The sequence below is a fragment of the Eleutherodactylus coqui genome, chromosome 5, assembly GCF_035609145.1.
Source record: "Eleutherodactylus coqui strain aEleCoq1 chromosome 5, aEleCoq1.hap1, whole genome shotgun sequence".
Taxonomy (NCBI): domain Eukaryota; kingdom Metazoa; phylum Chordata; class Amphibia; order Anura; family Eleutherodactylidae; genus Eleutherodactylus; species Eleutherodactylus coqui.
In genome coordinates this window covers 234488995-234507313 of record NC_089841.1, presented here as the reverse complement: position 1 = coordinate 234507313, position 18319 = coordinate 234488995, and the positions used below count along the sequence as shown (strand labels likewise).

Sequence of the window (18319 nt, the reverse complement as noted above, 5' to 3'; positions counted from 1 at the left end):
GTAACCGGGTGGTAGAGCTCATGCCAGGAGTGGATTCTTTCTTTTTAGATATGCTGATATGGAAGGTTTGGTTCCAGGCTTCCATAGGAATGATATAGTATACTTGTCAGAGATTGCGTTGGATATTTTTAATATGGAGTTGTGTAGATGATTGAGGAGGCTGCGGGTGTTGGGGGGGGGGCCATGTCATTAGTGGATGCCATGGCCTGATTGGGGATTGTCGCCCGTATTAGGCGGGTGGGCAGGTAAACTTGGGGAGAGTTTGGTGGTAAACTCGTGTTTGTAAAACAGTTTGCATGAACTGTTATGGTTATTGATTGGTTACATTTCTCCCCAATGTTTGTAATAAAGTGTAAGATTCCATGAGGTAAAAGCTGCTCAGCAGTCATCCCATGTGAGCTGAAACAGAAGGACTAGCGACAACTCAGCGACTTTTCGCTCAGTGCCCTGTCACTAGCCGTATGTATACGGGCTTACAGACGGTCGCAATGGCTCATTTGAGCAACTGTTGGTTTGTGTAAGGGCTCCTTCACATGAGCGTGCGCACAAATACATACGCTTCAGCACAACGTATTCGCACTATGAAGGAGGTTGATTTACCCGTGTGTCTTTTCGCATGCAGTGCCTGTTCATACGCAATATGTAACACCCCCCACCCCGATTAAAGACTATTTAGCCTGATGAGGTACAGAGGTCTTCTCTTCCCCGCGGTTAGCATTAGTGTTAGTTTCTTGCATTCTTTTGCGCACCCCCAGTAGTTTGCCATGGAGCACTTTGATGCGCACAAAATACAACAGGTCCTATATTTTAAAAAAAAGGAAATGTGAATGAACTCATTGCAATCAATGGGTTCTATTTTCTGCGTATTGCGCACAAAATTTTTGTGTGCGCAAATACGCCTGTGGGAAGGAGCCCTAAATTGACCTACAGATTTTAAATCCACCGCATGTCAACTTCTAGTGCGGATATTCACCACCGATTTAACTCCTTCAAATGAGGGAGTGAAATCCACAGCAAAGCCACATCAAAATCTGCATCACTTGGTACGGATTAGCAGGGAAATCCATAATGTGTGAAAATACTCTAAAGTGGGGCTGATATAAACATGTTCCAGTTACTGGAGATTCTCTGAACTGGAGTTGGGATAAAGTTGTGGCCAAAGTGGAAAACTTTTTTCTAGACTTGTCTATAATCACCTTATAAAACCCTCCAGTCAACATCTACATCTACTGCTTGCAGGGACCAATACATTGTATCCACCTCCTCAGCATCCGAAGAAGATACACATTTAGCATTAGTGTCATTTTCATATTTTTTATAGAAACTGTTAATCTTCTGGGCGGAAGATATAAATCCACGAACTTCTACTTGAGTGGTTAGATTTCCCCATGAGATAAGCTACGCTGCTGGCAGATACGACTAGTCACATTACCTTGATAAGCAGATGTTTCATCCATCCTGACTCGTCTACATTGGAGAGGTTTGTATGCAGCGGATGGTCTATCAGGATGTGGACTATAGTCCCGTTTGTAGATCGTGTCCAAGTCCATATACTCTTCGTTGGGTTGATACTTGCTGCAAGCTCTGGGTTTTCGAGGGACTACCATGTGAGAGACATAATCTGCTCTATAAAAATACCACAAAGTCATTATTAGCCGTTGAAAGAATTTCCTTCTACAGTTTGTGTGGCACAAATGCGTTGCACATTCTCATAGAACAGGACTATGGCATACATTCTTAATATTCATATCGATGGGTGGCACGTTATCATTGGATCTAGGATTTGTTTTAAAGACTTAAATAGATTGTGTTTTTGAGTTGACTATCTGCCCTTTTATGACATATGAATGTCGTAGGGTCCCTGCTTGGTTTCACAACTAGGTCTGTTTGCCAGTACTCCATGATCCATAGTCCCTGGGGTTCGGACAGCGTGTGCATTGTTTTACACAAAGAAATGTTAGCAAGTAGAAGACATTGTTATTGGTCTCAGTATGAAAAACAAATAATCTAGAAAATGATACCTTTCAATGGCTAAGAAAAAGAAATGCTATTAACAGCAAGCTTTTGAGACTACTTAGGTCTCTTCAGCAGGCTGGTATAATAACACAGACAAACACATATATACACATACATACTTTATGCACACATGGAAGACGTCTGATCCACGGCCCTTCTGCAATGACATTGCAGGGGAAAAGCAGTAGTTAAAAAAAAACAAAAAACTGTACTGTGCTTGTCCGACGGCTCGTTGTATGGACTATTCGCAGTACAGATGAAAACTGAAAGTAGAAGGTATGCGCGGACGGCCCTGCCAGAGCCCTTACAGCCCCGATGCGGGTAGCGCAATGATACTTCCTGCACACGGATTCTAACAGAGCGTGAAGGAAGGGAGACGCCGCTCTGATCGGGTGCTCGGTGAGTACAGGGTTCCGGTCACGAAGAATAGTACAGCGAAGAGCCTCCGAGTCCCTGCTCTACCATTCTTATCAACTATTTTGGGCACTATTAAGCTGGACATAATACCGTATAAGGAGGATATTATTGGGTATTTGTGGGTTACCTGTCACCACTTTTTAATATATACCATTTGGCGCTATCTTGCAGGCTATTGCCGTGTTTATACCACCTGCATAATATTAGAAATATTTGTTTTGGAAAAATAAAGAGTTCATGTTTACATTGAATTCTTGATCATCACTTAGATTGTAGGGTAATGAAGACATCAACTGGAACAGTTAGAGCTTGTCCCACAATCATGTGTCCTTCAAACACAAATGCCGCAGTTGCATGAATGGTAGCCGCGGTGAGAAGTCGCTCTGTAATCACATCAAATGGTGGCAAATCTTCAGTTCAGTGGGTGTTGAAAGCCATTAGATCTTGATAATGGTGGTACTTTGTTTCTTAAAGGGGTTGTCCCGCGAAAGCAAGTGGGGTTATACACTTCTGTATGGCCATATTGATGCACTTTGTAATGTACATTGTGCATTAAATATGAGCCATACAGAAGTTATTCACTTACCTGTTCCGTTGCTAGCGTCCTCGTTTCCATGGTGCCGTCTAATCGCCCGATTAGATGCACTTGCGCAGTCTGGTCTTCTCCCTGGTGAATGGGGCCGCTCGTGCTGGAGAGCTGGTCCTCGTAGCTCCGCCCCGTCACGTGTGCCGATTCCAGCCAATCAGGAGGCTGGAATCGGCAATGGACCGCACAGAGCCCACGGTGCACCTTGGGAGAAGACCCGCGGTGCATCGTGGGTGAAGATCCCGGCGGCCATCTTAGTAAGGTAAGGAAGAAGTCGCCGCAGCGCGGGGATTCGGGTAAGTACTAAACAGTTTGTTTTTTTTTAACACCTGCATTGGGTTTGTCTCGCGCCGAACGGGGGGCCTATTGAATAAAAAAAAAACCAGTTTCGGCGTGGGACAACCCCTTTAATGAATTTGTTCTACAATGACTACACCCCATGAAATCCTTCACATTGGACTGAAGAAACCCGCGATGGAGCAATGATATCACGCTACTGCTCTGTGACTACTTCAAGTCCTTCTCAAACCAAAGTCTATCATAAACATTACACTAATATCCAAATTCATTGTTTGAGTACAGAATGAAAATGTCTATTAGCATTGTCCCAAATTCTTGCATATACATTTTTCGCACATATATCACATTCGGTGCATTGGCTGTTGATGTTGATGGTTGTGGCTCATTATCGGCCTCCATGGGTTGGATTCTATCATTCGATAATGAAACCTTTGTCATCACATATGCTAATTGCATCAAACTGAGTGGTGGAAGAACTTGGCACATTTGTATCGGGCACTTGTTTATCTTGGCGGTTTGATGCCTCAACCTTGAGGCGCTCCCGTCTAGCCCGTTGATGCTCAGCATTGGACATCTGATCTTCTTGGATTCGCCATCTCTCCATCTTTCTTCCTGTTGACGTTTTCTATGATTATTCTGGTTTTATTAAATTTGGACATTTTTTAATTTTTACTAAATGTCCACACTTCGAAGGCCAATATCTAAAAAAGTATTAAACATTGAGGTTTTATTTATAACCTATTTTATGAAGCGCAAAAAACTAAAACAAATGACACCTCAAATGTCGTGCTCGCATAATGGAAGCCGTAGCTAAACTAAATGAATGCGCAGCAGCACACATTTTTGTGCCTCAACTTTGTGCTGTGATTGCATCAGCTGGTGACGTCGGCACAAGGGCAATCCGTATCTAAAATATGCTTTGTTTAATGTGGTACGGAATGCAATATTCATGTATCTATCATTAATAGTTTTGAGGTTGTTCAATTTTTTGTGATCAATGGTTTTCGTGACTTACGAATTATGGGTAGCACCTCGGTTTTGAAACGTAAAACATATTCTATATCAAAGGATAAAGTGTAAGGCCTCCCTCACACAGGGCGTTTGCAGAAATAGGTTTTTCCAGAGCGTCATCCCGACGGCCCCATTACATATGGAGGTTGCCCTCTGACCCAGGTAGGGACAGGAAGAGTTTAAAAGCACCTCCCTTTCCACCCGTGCTTCAGTGTCTTCCTGTCCCTACGGTGGGACAGAGGAGCAGCTCCAGAGCTGCAGGAGATAGGAAGCTGCGGAGGCAAGAAGACTTACCGCAAAGAAATACTTACCGCACGCTGTGCGGCCCCCCTGGAGGGGTAGAGGTCGGGGCCGCACACTCAAGAGTCCCTGCATCCCCGACCTGCGCCGCCGACGGAGCCGTCAGTCGCCTAGTAGCGCTGGTCTCCCTCGCGCGGATCGCATGTTCGGGCCGCCGCTGCTGTGATGGGATAGTTCCTCCTGGCAGGGGAACGGCAGCGGCGGCCTCCCTGGACCTCGGGCGCATAGCGGTGACGTCATCCGGCGTGGTGACGTCACGCGCACAACGTAGGGGGCGTGGCTACCGGCGAAAACCCGGAAATGGCGCCAAATTCGAAAATCCTCCCCATAAAAGCAGGCTAAACTCCATGGAGGTTCCTGCTGACTGCCAGACAAGTGTATGTGAGTATGTCTACCCGCGACAGCTCAGCACGTGAGGGAGAGATTGACACCCTACCAACTGTAAGTAGGCTATACGCCAAAACATGCGCAAATGGTCACTTGTACAGCGGATGCATATATGTTCCCTTTCTTGTCTCCCCTCTCCCCCACTTTCATGGGTAGATGGATAAGGAGGGTCCAAAGAAAATGGACCCGAGGAAAAAAATCGAAAAAATGCGTCCTCTGCAACAAAAGGCTCGAGGAGAGCTATAAAAAACCCCTATGCGAGGAGTGAGTGTATTACCGCAAGTAATGCTCCTGAATCCAACGCTTGCACTGCTATAACAGTGAATTGCTCTGCCTTCACAGATGCACGGGGAAAATTCTCGCAGAGGAGAAAGCAGCATTCAAATCCGATATCCGCTGCATGATAAGGGAAGAGCTGCAGGCTTCCATGGCGTCCCTTCCCCAGGCCCAGCCAGGTCCGTCACGGGTCCCTAAAAGACCTAGACAGACCGAGTCGGCGAGTTCGATCTCCGGTGAATCGCTGGAGCTCCTATCCGAAGGGGAATTAGAGGACCCACCGGTTCCCATAGAAGACGAGAAGAAATATTACTTCTCATCAAGCGACATTGCGCACCTCATCAAGGCGGTGAGGGAAACAATGCAAATTGAGGAAGATAACCCGCCGAGAACAATCCAGGATGAGATGTTTGGCGGCCTCCGATCTAGAAGAAAGATCATGTTCCCAGTCAACCAGACGCTGCAACAAGTGATCACAGATGAATGGCAGGAACCGGAAAAAAGGATCACTGTTCCAAAAGAGATCCGAAACCGGCTCGCATTCGCTACCGAGGACGTCCGCCTGTACAGGGAAACCCCCAAGGTGGACATCCAGATCGCAAAAGTGGCCAAGAAGACCCTCTTGCCCTTCGAGGACACCTCCCAGCTATCCGATCCGATGGATAAAAAAATCGACGGATTAATGAAGAAAGCCTGGGAGGCAACATCCCTCACCATCGAGGCTAACATAGCCTCAACCTCAGTGGCTAGATCCATGACGCTCTGGCTAAACAGGCTAGAAGCCTCCATAAAGGATCGGGCCCCCAGAGAGGAGTTGGCCAGCTGTCTCCCCCTCTTAAAAATGGCTACCGCCTTCCTGGCTGACGCATCAGCGGAGACGGTAAGATACGGGGCAAAAACCGGAGTCCTCAGCAACTCAGCGAGAAGGGCACTATGGCTGAAGACTTGGGCCGCAGACATTACATCCAAAAATAAGCTCTGCGCCATCCCCTTCCAAGGGGAATATATGTTTGGGCCCGTCCTGGACAAAATCCTGGAAAAAGTCGGCGACAAGAGTAAAACCCTGCCTGACAGACAACCTTTCAGGAAACCATCCTTCCCGAAGAGGACGCGCCAGCCTCCTCCCGAAGTTAAAGGGAAAGGGAAGACTGGAAGATGGTCGTACCCCAAGGGAGGTCGGGGTAAGGAAGTCCAACCCTCCCCTGAACAAACAGGGGGTAGATTAGCGGGCTATCTAAGCCAGTGGCAAGGGGTAACGTCTAACCCCTGGGTACTCCGAATAATCGAAGTAGGGTACCAAATTGAATTCCACTCGCTACCCCCTAGGAGATTCCTTATAACCTCCCCGGGGTCCCTACAGGAACAAGGGAACCTCATAAAAGGCGTTCAGGAACTTAAGGACCTAGGGGTCATTGCGCAAGTCCCCGATCACGAAAGGGGTGAGGGATTCTATTCCCCCCTATTTCTAATAAAAAAACCGAATGGTTCCATTAGGACTATATTTAATCTTAAAGCCCTAAATAAATTTATCTCGTACAAAAAATTCAAGATGGAAACAGTAAGATCCATCGTCCCACTAATAGATCGAGATAGTGTAATGTGCACCATAGATCTTAAAGATGCATATTACCATGTCCCAATAACGGCAGCCCATCACAAGTACCTGAGGTTTGCTCTGCGGGAGGGAGACAAGATCCAACATTACCAATTCACGGCCCTTCCATTCGGAATCTCCACCGCCCCTCGGGTATTCACGAAAATCGTAATAGAGATGGTAGCCTACTTCAGGCGGAATCAGATCCGCATATTTCCGTATCTGGATGACTTTTTGTTGGTGTCAAGGACGGAAAAGACCATGCGTATAGACCTATCCATGGTCTTATCCACCCTAAACAGTTTAGGGTGGATAGTTAACAAGCAGAAGTCCGACTTGAACCCTGGTACACAAAAGGTGTACCTGGGAGTATTACTAGACTCCCACATCCAGGAATCCCGGCTTCCATCATCTAGGAAGGAAGACCTCACCCAAAGAGTAAAATCCTTCTGTCAGACTACGGCGGTTTCCATTAGAGAAACAATGAAGGTGCTGGGCATCCTGACGGCTTGCATTCAGATAGTCCCATGGGCACAAGCCCATACCCGGCAATTACAAGGATTTATCCTTGCCAACTGGGACAAACGGCAGACATCCCTGGATAAGAAGGTGAGCCTGTCCGTCCGAGTCAAAGAGTCCCTACGCTGGTGGACCTCACAGAGGAACCTAAGCAAAGGTACCTCTTGGTCACAAGAATCTACCGTACCCATCACAACAGATGCCAGCAAAACGGGATGGGGAGCCCAAGTAGCCGACCAAAATCTACAGGGGATTTGGGACCCCCAAGTAGCTAAACGCTCATCCAATTTCAGAGAACTAAGGGCAATCTGGGAAGCCCTTCAGGCGGCAGAACCCCTTATAAAAGGAAGGCATGTCAAAATCCTAACCGATAATATGACAGCTCTGTCATTTGTTCGTCACCAGGGGGGAACGCGACACCCGCACCTGCAACGACTGGCAACAGAGATACTCCGCTGGGCGGAATCCAACGTGCTGTCCCTCTCAGCGATCCACTTAAAAGGGTCCACAAACGTCGCTGCCGACTTCCTGAGCAGACAGAGCATCCATCCAGGAGAATGGGGACTGAATCAGCGAGTCTTCGACCAACTAATCTGCCAGTGGGGAGAACCGCAGATAGACCTGTTCGCCACGAAGAGAAATTCAAAGTGCCAGGACTTTTACTCGCTGAACCCCAGAGACAATCCACGCGGGGTAGACGCCCTGTCCCAAAGCTGGGACATGGACCTAGCCTACGCCTTTCCTCCCTTCCCACTGATCCCCCGCACCCTCAGGAAAATCCAAACCAGCCGGGCGTCAGTCATACTAGTTGCCCCTATGTGGGACAAAAGGCCCTGGTATCCCCTGCTAAAAGCCTTGGCGATCCGGGGTCCATTCCTACTACCAGCCGTAGAAGATCTTCTCCTCCAGGGCCCACTAACATACCCAGGGGTCGAGAAATTGAAGCTAGCAGCATGGATGCTGAAAGCATGATACTGCGTGGGAAGGGACTCTCCCATAATGTAATTACTACCCTAACAAAAAGCCGTAAACCTATCACGATAGCTATCTACGATAGGATATGGAAAAAATTCACAGAGTTCTGTAAAATAGAGCCAGGGAAAATCCCAGGAATTGACATTCCCGTAATCCTGGAATTTTTGCAGGCAGGCCTAGAAAAAGGCCTTAGTCCTAGAACCCTTAAAGTCCATACAGCAGCACTAGGGTCCTATCTAGATTTTCCCTTGGCAGAACACCGCTGGGTGCGTAGGTTTCTCAAAGGGGCAGAACGGCTTCGACCCTTTGTTAGAGAAACCTTTCCTACCTGGGACCTAAATATAGTCTTAACTAGCTTTTGCCAATCCCCCTTCGAACCCCTCTCACAACTCCCCTTGAGGATGCTCACACTAAAAGTTACCCTTTTAGTTGCCATAACATCGGCTCGGAGAATAGGGGAATTGCAAGCATTACATTGTATTGAACCATACATGGTAATACAAGACGACAGGATTACCTTCAAACTAGACCCAGCCTTCCTTCCGAAGGTAGTGTCAAAATTTCATAGGGAGCAGACGATCACTCTGCCCTCCTTCTGTCAAAATCCCCGTAACGAGAAAGAGAGAGAATTTCATAACCTAGACGTTAGGAGAGCTGTTCTAGCGTACCTAGAGGCCACCCGCTCTTTCCGTAAAAATAATAACCTCTTCATTCAATTTCAGGGGCTGGCAAAAGGAAAGACGGCAACTAAGAGCACCATCGCGAGGTGGATCAAGACCGCCATCCAAGAGGCATATAAAGCCAGGGGTCTCGACCCTCCGGGAAAAATTAGAGCTCACTCCACTCGCTCTCTTTCCTCCTCTTGGGCAGAAAAAGGCCAGGCGTCTGCCGAGCAGATCTGCAAGGCGGCGACCTGGTCGAGTATACATACATTTACCCGACATTACAGGGTTAACGTCCAGTCGGACAAAGACCTGAGTTACGGACGTAAAGTCCTTCAGGCAGTGGTCCCACCCTAGGGCCACGTATAATTTGGTATACTCCATATGTAATGGGGCCGTCGGGATGACGCTCTGGAAAGACACGGATTACTTACCGGTAGTCCCTTTTCCAGGAGTCATCACGACGGCCCATAGTTCCCTCCCCTTTAAGAATAATTTATGTTCTTTAAATGTAAATATGACCGAATAAAGGTAAAATTTGGTTTAGTAAACATTGTCCACCGTAATGATTTATAAGTCACTGAAGCACGGGTGGAAAGGGAGGTGCTTTTAAACTCTTCCTGTCCCTACCTGGGTCAGAGGGCAACCTCCATATGTAATGGGGCCGTCGTGATGACTCCTGGAAAAGGGACTACCGGTAAGTAATCCGTGTCTTTCAACGCTGCGTTACTGCAGATTCCGCCCCGTTTTAGCAGCGTTGGCATACTTAATGCCAGCGTTTTGGCTGCGTTTTCAGCTCGGCTGAAAATGCAGCCAAGGATGCTGAAAAGAAAAAAAAAAGTAATACTCACCTAGCCGCTGCACTCTATTGCCAGAGGCGGGGTTCTCAAACCTGGCCTACGGCAATAGACTTGTGAATGCAGGGGAAGCCCGGCTCAGCGGCAGAGACCAGCGTCCGTGACCCGGACCGCAGCGGCTAGGTGAGTATTACTTTCTTTTTTTCCTCAAGCCTAGCTGGGACTGATTTTTGGGGTAGGGCTTCTATTGCAAGCCCTCACCCCGAAAATCGGCGAGCGGTTAACGCTGCCCAAAATGCGGCATCAAGTGTTGCCGCGTTTTCAGCAGTGCTAAAACCGCTGCCCATTCATTTCAATGGGCGACGCAGGGCTGAAAACGCCCCAAAATAGAAAATGCATCGCTGTCAAAGCGCAGCGTGGGAAGACACAGCGTTTTCAGCCCTGTGTGAGCAGCCCCATTGAAATGAATGGGAGTGTTGTACAGCGTTTAGCGCTGGGCTGAAAAGGCAGCGCTAAACGCTGTATAAAACGCCCTGTGTGAGCGAGGCCTAAGCGGTATGAAAATGTTAACCAGCTATAGTCAGGTAAATGTTGAAATTGCTAGTGTTTAGTTAAAGAGATGACAGAATGCTGATGTTTATCGTGATAAATGCTATAGCAATTGTGTGACTGGTCTTGAGCCCAGTCATAGTGGCCATTCTAAAGGCTTGCATAACTGGCTACTATGCTGAGTAGGATATGTGCGCCTATGGATGAATGATAAGGTGCATCTCATTGGTTTCTGTGTTTGGACCAAGAGGTGGGCGTATAGCACGCAAGTTGGAGTGCACTGACTGCAGTGGTGAAGTACACAAGCAAGTATGAGCAGTAAGTGCAGGTTTGGGTGTGGCCCAAGTTGTGAGCCAGGAGAGAAACTCGAGAAGCCGGTTGTGGAAGAGGTTGGGTACAAGAAAGCATTGGAACCCTCTGATCGGTGCAGAGAATGCCCAGTCAATCAGATCACCGAAGCTGATGGAGCTCTGGTCAGAAACCACTGTATTGCTGTGAGAGAGTGTAAATCCACCATAGACTGCAAGCGCATAACATTGTAAACTGCAGATGTGCCCTTGGAGCCACATCAGACCTGGTGAGTATTTAAAGAGACTGTAACTTGATCTCACAAGGGTTGACAAGACAATACTGTGCCAGTCTTCTAGAGTCAGCGTTGCCAAGTACTAAAACTGTGTTGCAATGTTCTGAAACACTGTTTCAAGTTAAAGAGACTGTACCATTAATTCAGCTGCAAAATAAAGATTATTACTAGTGATGAGTGAACTTTTGAAATGTTCGATTCAAGCTGGTTAGCCGAACTTTTGCCAAAAGTCTGGCTCAGTCCAAATCATTTTAAGTCGAACCGTAAGTTCACCAGAACCCCTAGAACTGGTGTGTAACACTGTTCAAGAGTAGAGATGCGTGAGCACGCGCGGATAAAGCAGTTACTCGAGCGAGGCTCGGGGGGGGGGGGGGGGTCTGGGAGGAGAGTGAGAGAGCTCTCTCTCTCTACCCCCTGCTAACACCCCCCCCCCCCCCCCGAGCCTGCTCGGACCAGTAGGCAGTTACTCGAGAAGAGCAATGCTCGCTCGAGTAACTGCTTTATCCAAGCGTGCTCGCTCATCTCTATTTAAGAGCCATAAAAGCCATGCATAACACTATGAGAGTATTGTACAAGGCTTTTATGGCTCATAGACAGTGTTATACATCAGAGTTCAGACTAGTGTTTAGAAAACTGAACCAAAAGAACCCTACTTTGGGTAGAACTTTGCCAAAAGTTCGGTTTGGCGCAAATATGAACCAAGCTTTTAGCAAAGTTTGACCCAAAACAGGGTTCTTCTGGTTCGATTCTCTCAACACTTATAATTACTATTTACCTCAATGTTTGCTCAGTCTCCTAATTTACCTGCTTGAGAGGTCCCCACATCTGTTAGTATCTGCAGTCTCACATCAAGTTTTAAATACTTGCCACTTTTCCGGTGAACAATCTATCACTCTTTACCAAGCCTTGCTGTCAAGCATCCATCTTCTGGTAACAGTTCTCTATGTTTCAAGGAGTCGATTCTTCTGGTCACCATTCCTTGAGTTTCAAGGATTCAGTCACACACTCCTCTTCAGTTACAGGGAGGAGGTAGTCTCGCCTTGGGACAACTCAGACAACACTTCATGTCCTTTACATACTCCTACAGTAGGGCATTTGTCACACCAGGTTCTTGACTTTCTCAAGAGCTCCACCCTACCCACTATCTACTTCACCCAGTCTAGTATAGTTTAAGACTGCATCAGCAGGCCATGTCTTAGGCTTACATTGAAAATAGCACAGCAGTTTAGAAGGACAGGTGTTAGTTCCTAATTGGGATTGAAGGCTATATAGAACCTCCCCTAGTTTGAGTACAGCACAGCTTGCTCCCAACTAGTTGCTGTATTCGACTTACTATGACCACAGCCCCAAAGAACTTTCCAGAACTATCCACACAGGTGGAAGTTACACCCCAGCATTCATTATCTAAGCTGCAAGCCACACAGAACACCAGCAGGTTTACCTTCTACCTGGCACCACTCTATCAGCTCCCAAAACATATATTGTCATTTGCTATGTCACCATCCACTAAATGAGCTGAACCCTAGGTCTTGCTGGGCAAAGCAGTCATATTGCTTCCCTGTCAGGTTTCAGCCAATCTCTATAGGTGGTTTCTTCAGCTCCTATCACAATCTCCTGTCACCGGTCACCACCACTTTCCAAAGCCTCCGATCTTTCCAGCCTCATGGTAGAAAAACAAGCTACTCTACTTTTGCTACCCCATTCACAGACTCGCAGCACAACAGTCTGGTACCTCATATAACACTTGCACAAGGTACAAATATCTTAGTAGACTCTTGACAACAGATGTAACCCATTTAACGCTGCTTTTACACTTAATGATTCTGAACGAGACTCATTTGCATGAGTGAGCAAGCTGCATCATCATCATCACCGGCTCGTTCGCGTTCGTGCAGCCTGTTTAGACAGGCAGATTCATCGTTGAGAATCAATCACTTCTTCTTCAGTGTTTCACTTTTCCATGTGAGTCGGGAGGGGTATTGTCTCTCCTTAGGGAGAGCACCTAAAAGGTGAGTGAGGAGACTTATAAGGCCATGCATGCTCCTCTGGGAAATATATGCAAATAAGGAAGATGGCGCACTGAACGAGAAGTGTTGAAATGCAATGACGTGAACGAGCCAATGATGATTTCTATGGCGGCTGAAATGGAATGAGAGACAAACTATTCTCATTCAGTCGTTGGCTCCAGTTTGGACTAAACAATCATCATTCACTTTCGCTCGTTGGAGCGATTATTATTCAAAAATAGTTCAATCTAAACACACTTTTAGGAAACAAGAAACTTTTTTTTTTTTCATAATTGACAGATGGCAGTCTATCAGCTGCAGATAAGGGTACTCAGTTCACCCCTCATGCAAGTTAATATAAAACTGGTCTATTTGACAGCTCTAAAGTGCAAACACTTATTTATGTAGCACATTCAGTTTAGACTAACACCCCTATGTGTCATCAACTGTTGGGAGAAAACTCCCTTCGCTCACAGTAAGGCTTTATTCACACGAGCAAATATTGGCCGCACACTCATGCCCGGCCAATATACGCTGCCCATCTGATGCATTGGTTAACAATCCATCAGTTCAGATGGGCGTATTCCCGTGGTGTAAAAGCTCCCAGACGGCAAAGATAGGAGCGCATTTCGGCCCAGGCACTTTTACATCGGCTACAAAAGATAGTTCAGGAACTATCTTCCTGGCTGGAATACGGCAGTGGCTTCCATAGACTCCTATGGTAGCTGCCGGAGAAGGGAGGTGGGAGGGAGTTTAGCAGCGTGTCTGCTAAACTCACACCCCCTTCCCTCCGCCCCTTGCCAGCTGTTTGCAATGGGAGAAGGCAGGACCGGAGCTAGTTTGCTAAGCTTCCACCCCCTCTCTGGCCTTGTTGGCTGGCAGCAATAGGAGGAGGTGGGAGCTTAGCACACTAGCTCCCGTCCCCTTCCCGAGAGTCGGCAAGGGGGCGGAAAGGGGGAAGGCAGTTTAACAGAGCTAAACTGTCTCCCCGCCCGACGGCACACAGAGCTCAGTGTATATGTGCCGGACCTGGGCCGTCTAAACAGGCACACAAATGGCAGATTTGTGCACCCGTTTACGCGATTTTCAGTTGCGCTGTGGCTGTGACAGTCGACCGAAAATCGCTACGCTCCTGTGAAAGAACCCTAAAAATAATGAATAAATATATAGAACAATGTTATTGTAATTTTTTAGAATTGAGACATAAAATAACACCAGCGCTTCTCTTTGCCTCATAGATGGGTGCAACCATTAACTAACGTGTATGCGTGATATTATGGCAGCTGCTACAAAACATACTTACAACTATGCAGCCCAAGTGATATTTAAATTTCTCTTAATTATGCATATATGTATATGTGTCGCCAAATATGTTCAAAACACAAACAATCTTAACAAGTCAGCATGTCTATCCTAATGGGGCAAAAGCAGTGCTGCAGCAAACAACTAGTTACATCTCACCTGGAAGTGGACATGGACTCCAGTTCCACAGGAGATTTTTGGTAGGCCTCTTTTGGTTTGTAGGAGACCACTGGCCTATACTTGTGTGCAGGGTATTTATCTGTGTACTCAGATATCACGTTAGACTTTTCAAGCTTTTCATATATTCCGGAGGCCCGGTGTGGACAACGGTGGCGTCTGTTCAAAAGAAGGAAAAAACATAGTTAAATGTGATTTTATTGAGCTGAACGAGAGAGCATATTTTATGTTCCAGTCCTTAATTGAACTGTTCCCATCTTCTCTATATAGCACAGAGAGGTATGTTTTCTATTAGAGCCAACGAACAATGTAACAGAGATCAGCTGTGACACAACCAGGCCTCCTCAGATTTCTATGCAAATCATAAAGTGTACGGCACTTTCAGATAACTTTTCAGAATAAGCTGTCCTGTGTGCACATTAGAACCAGTCTTTCTGATCATAACTGGACTGTTTTATAGCATTTTTCACCAATTTTCTCCTCTCCAGACTGTATATCTAATTTTCAGTCTTCACTGAGCTTGTGGGTGGAGACTACTCCTAAGATGTCTTCCATATACTGCACATGGAGAAAACAGCAGATTCTGTTTCTTTAATGGTCTGTAAGGGTGCATTTAGGCAAAAGAAAATACAATCCATTCTTTGCAATAGGTGTATTTACATGGGTGATTTTTCCCTCACAGCAATACTGCAAAATGGAAAAACCAGAACATATTCAGTTTTCTTGCAAGTCTCATACAAGAATAGAGCAGATGCGAAAGAAGGGGAGCCGCACTGCACTGCAGGGGCGCGGGTCGGATCCCGCTGTGAGAGTTCTTGCAGCAGGATCCGACCCGGGCGTCTGCAAGCGGCCTAACACAGCGAGAAATAAGAGCTTTATGTAGGACAGCATGCAGCAGTACTGAGCATTGTAGATGTAATTCTAGTAGCTGTAACACAATAAATCACTCATTAGTAGCTGCAGCAGCACCTCTATGCAAATCTCTGCTCCTGTCTCCCTCCCCCTTCTCCTCCCCATAGACTTCCATGGGCAGCATGAGACAATACCCACCTTCAGTTTTTGTAATCTACTACTAGAAATAGACTTCACTTGGCAGCAGGCACTGGGCAGCAAATTAGAAGAAAATGAGACCCCCTAGTGGGCAGTACTTTAGAGGGATTTTTCAGCACAAAAAAGTAACTTTAGGCAAATAAAGAGATTTGCAGTTTTTCTAGTTATCACAACGACACTCATATGAACAGAAGTGCAGTGACCATATAAGTAAATGAGGTTGTACAGGATTATAAAAAGGTATGACCTTTCACACGGGATATAAGTACGCCAGAGGATGCAGATGCGGAATTCCACACTAAAATCCACAGGTCTAACTGGATTTTGATGCGGAATTGCCGGGATGTTTTAAGTCATTTTCAATTCTACACCAAAATCCGCAGGTCGCCTGTGAAAGGTCCCTAATAAGGGCTATGCTTCACAAACACATTGTATACATGAGGACTTAAAAAAAATGTGTTTGAATACTAAAAATGCCCCATATATTTTCCTGATGTGTGCCAAATATGTGCCACATTCAGATGATGTTAGCTTGACATAATCATACATTCTTCTACTTGGGTGTCCACATGTAGCCATTTGGAAATGTGAGTGCTGATGAATAAAGATAAAGGGGAAGACATTTCAAGAAAACATTTGTAAAGATAACACAATAAACCATTACAGACGACAAAAAGTATTCAATCCGAGCTTCATATACAAATAAATATCCCAGTATTGGGGAAAGAAACAAACAAGAGTTATGATAGAACGAGATTATTCACGTGACGTCGTAGAACTGTGAATGTTTTCTCTCTTCGCGAGGCGTCGGGGCGGGGTCCTTGTAAGACGTACAACAGAGAATCAAAAGAAAGTCATGTTTTCTGAGAGATTGCATGAATTATTCCTTCAGGCCATATAAATATTTATAAACGAATGACATTCTTCTTGGGTGCTAAAGTCACAGCCAGAGACCTCTCCACATCTCCGTGAGGGAATCCAGAAGGAACACTGAACATGAAATGAACTTGATGCAGAAATACTATAAGTCCACTAAGTGCAACTACACAGGTTGAGAAAAACAAGACTGGGAACCCCGAAGAGCCATATAAAATGTACAATGATTGTAGTGTTAAGCCTGGTTTAGACAACAATTACCGCTCAAAAAATCTTTTTAGCGATTTTTGAGTGATAATCGTGGTTTGCTTTTTAGGGTGCACACACACTGGCGTTATTATTCTCTCTTGCAGTGCGAGAGCAAGTGAAACCACTCGCCTCGCAGCGTGAGGAAAAACACTGGGATGACGCCAGGATATCGCCAGTGTTCTCAATGGGGCCAGCGGCAGCAGCGCAAGCCCCATTGAAAAGATAGGGAGAATACCACAGACTTCTGCAACAACTGTGGCAGCAAGTGCAGCATGCTATCCCATTGCTTTCAATGGGATCGGCGCTGCTGCCGGTCCCATTGAAAGCCGTGGTTTGTGGCAAACCCCGCAGTATGATTTTCGGGGAAGGGCTTGAAATATAAGCCCTTCCCTGAAAATCATCATTAACTGGTAATAAAAGAAAAAAAAATTTACTCACCTCTCTGCTGCTCAGACGCGTCCTCCAGCTGGCTCCCCGACACTGCTGTCCAGCACTTTCAGCAGGCGAGGATTTAAAAATCCCTGCCTCCTGAAAGGGCAGTGCTGATTGGCTGAGCGCTCAGCCAATTATAGCCAGTGCTATGAATAGCTAAGCTCCTCATATGTACTGGTTTCCTCATATGAGGAAGAAAAACCTTATGGACCCCTAAGGCTCTAGGACCCTGATGCAACCGCACCCTTTGCACACCCTATAGATACTCTACTTGATACTTGATGATACTTCACAGTATGCAATGACCAGTGTTCTCTTTTATGCTACATTCATCTTGCGCCAAGAACCCCATTCGGGTTTCCATCCCAGGACATCATTTGGTTGGTCAAAAATGGTGTCCGGATGGAACCAGGCAGGAACCATAGACTACTAATCGCTAAACAGAAAACAAAGTTGCAAATTTTATGTTCAAGGTTTCTGTACAATTTTTCTTTCTGTGTTCCGTCCACCTCAGTAAACTTTCCATCCTGGTTGCACATACTCAGAGTTGCATCTCTGCAGTAGGCGGTCTCACTCATCACTTTCTCATCATCTCTTCTGTCATCAGAGAAGATGCAGCAACCTCAGAACCAGCCTCTCAACACACCTGTGATCCCTCCACATACTCAGTGGAGAAGTGAGATATGGACATCAGAGAAGACGCTGCAACTTCAGAAGCAGCCGCTCACCACACCAGTGATCCCTCCACATACTCAGTGGAGCAGTGAGATATGAACATTAGAGAATATACAACATCATCAGAAGTAGCAGCTCACCACACCAGCGATCCCTCCACATACTCAGTGAAGCAGTGAGATATGAGCATCAGAGAAGATACAGCAACTTCAGAAACAGCCGCTCACCACATCAGTGATCCCTCCACATATTCAGTGGAGCAGAGAGATATGAACATCACACAAGATGCAGCAACTTCAGAAGCAGCCGCTCACCACGCCAGGGATCCCTCCACATACTCAGTGGAGCAGAGAGATATGGACATCAGAGAAGATACAGCAACTTCAGGAACAGACGATCATCACTCCAGTGATCCCTCCACATACCCAGTGGAGCAGTGAGATATGGATATCAGAGAAGACACAGCAACTTCAGAAACAGCCGCTCACCGCACCAGCGATCCTCCACATACTCAGTGGAGCAGAGAGATTTGGACATCAGAGAAAATACAGCAACCTCAGAAGCAGACGCTCACCGCACC

General features: G+C 46.3%; 2 protein-coding genes across 4 annotated transcripts in view; one reads left to right on the top strand and one right to left on the bottom strand.

The window, feature by feature from the left end:
• Positions 1 to 17642, bottom strand: part of SAXO1 (stabilizer of axonemal microtubules 1) — a 33714-nt gene extending 16072 nt beyond the window's left edge. Inside the window, exons 1-3 of the mRNA XM_066605020.1 lie at positions 17548 to 17642; positions 14440 to 14616; positions 1433 to 1626 (exon numbers count right to left, since the gene is read on the bottom strand). Coding sequence (XP_066461117.1) covers positions 1433 to 1626; positions 14440 to 14616; positions 17548 to 17642 — 466 coding nt within the window. The remainder of the gene's footprint in view (positions 1 to 1432; positions 1627 to 14439; positions 14617 to 17547) is intronic.
• LOC136628442 (lamina-associated polypeptide 2, isoforms alpha/zeta-like) lies at positions 4457 to 9594 on the top strand. 3 transcript variants are annotated; one of them, XM_066604349.1, is made up of 3 exons: positions 4457 to 6474; positions 7812 to 8407; positions 9104 to 9594. In XM_066604349.1, exons 1-3 carry the CDS (start codon positions 5418 to 5420, stop codon positions 9398 to 9400), a joined length of 1950 nt encoding a protein of 649 aa, XP_066460446.1. In that variant the 5' UTR covers positions 4457 to 5417; the 3' UTR covers positions 9401 to 9594. The 3 variants fall into 3 exon arrangements, with proteins under 3 accessions (XP_066460446.1, XP_066460445.1, XP_066460447.1); XM_066604348.1 differs by having other exon boundaries at positions 7812 to 9594; XM_066604350.1 differs by lacking the exon at positions 7812 to 8407 and having other exon boundaries at positions 9104 to 9191.
• Positions 17643 to 18319: the final 677 nt, after the last annotated feature.

Coding starts and splice junctions, on each gene's coding strand:
- LOC136628442 (XM_066604348.1), top strand. CDS start 5,418: ATGATAAGGGAAGAGCTGCAGGCTTCCATGGCGTCCCTTCCCCAGGCC. Junction 6,475..7,811: donor GTACCCCAAGGGAGGTCGGG/GTAAGGAAGTCC, acceptor GTTCGTCACCAG/GGGGGAACGCGACACCCGCA.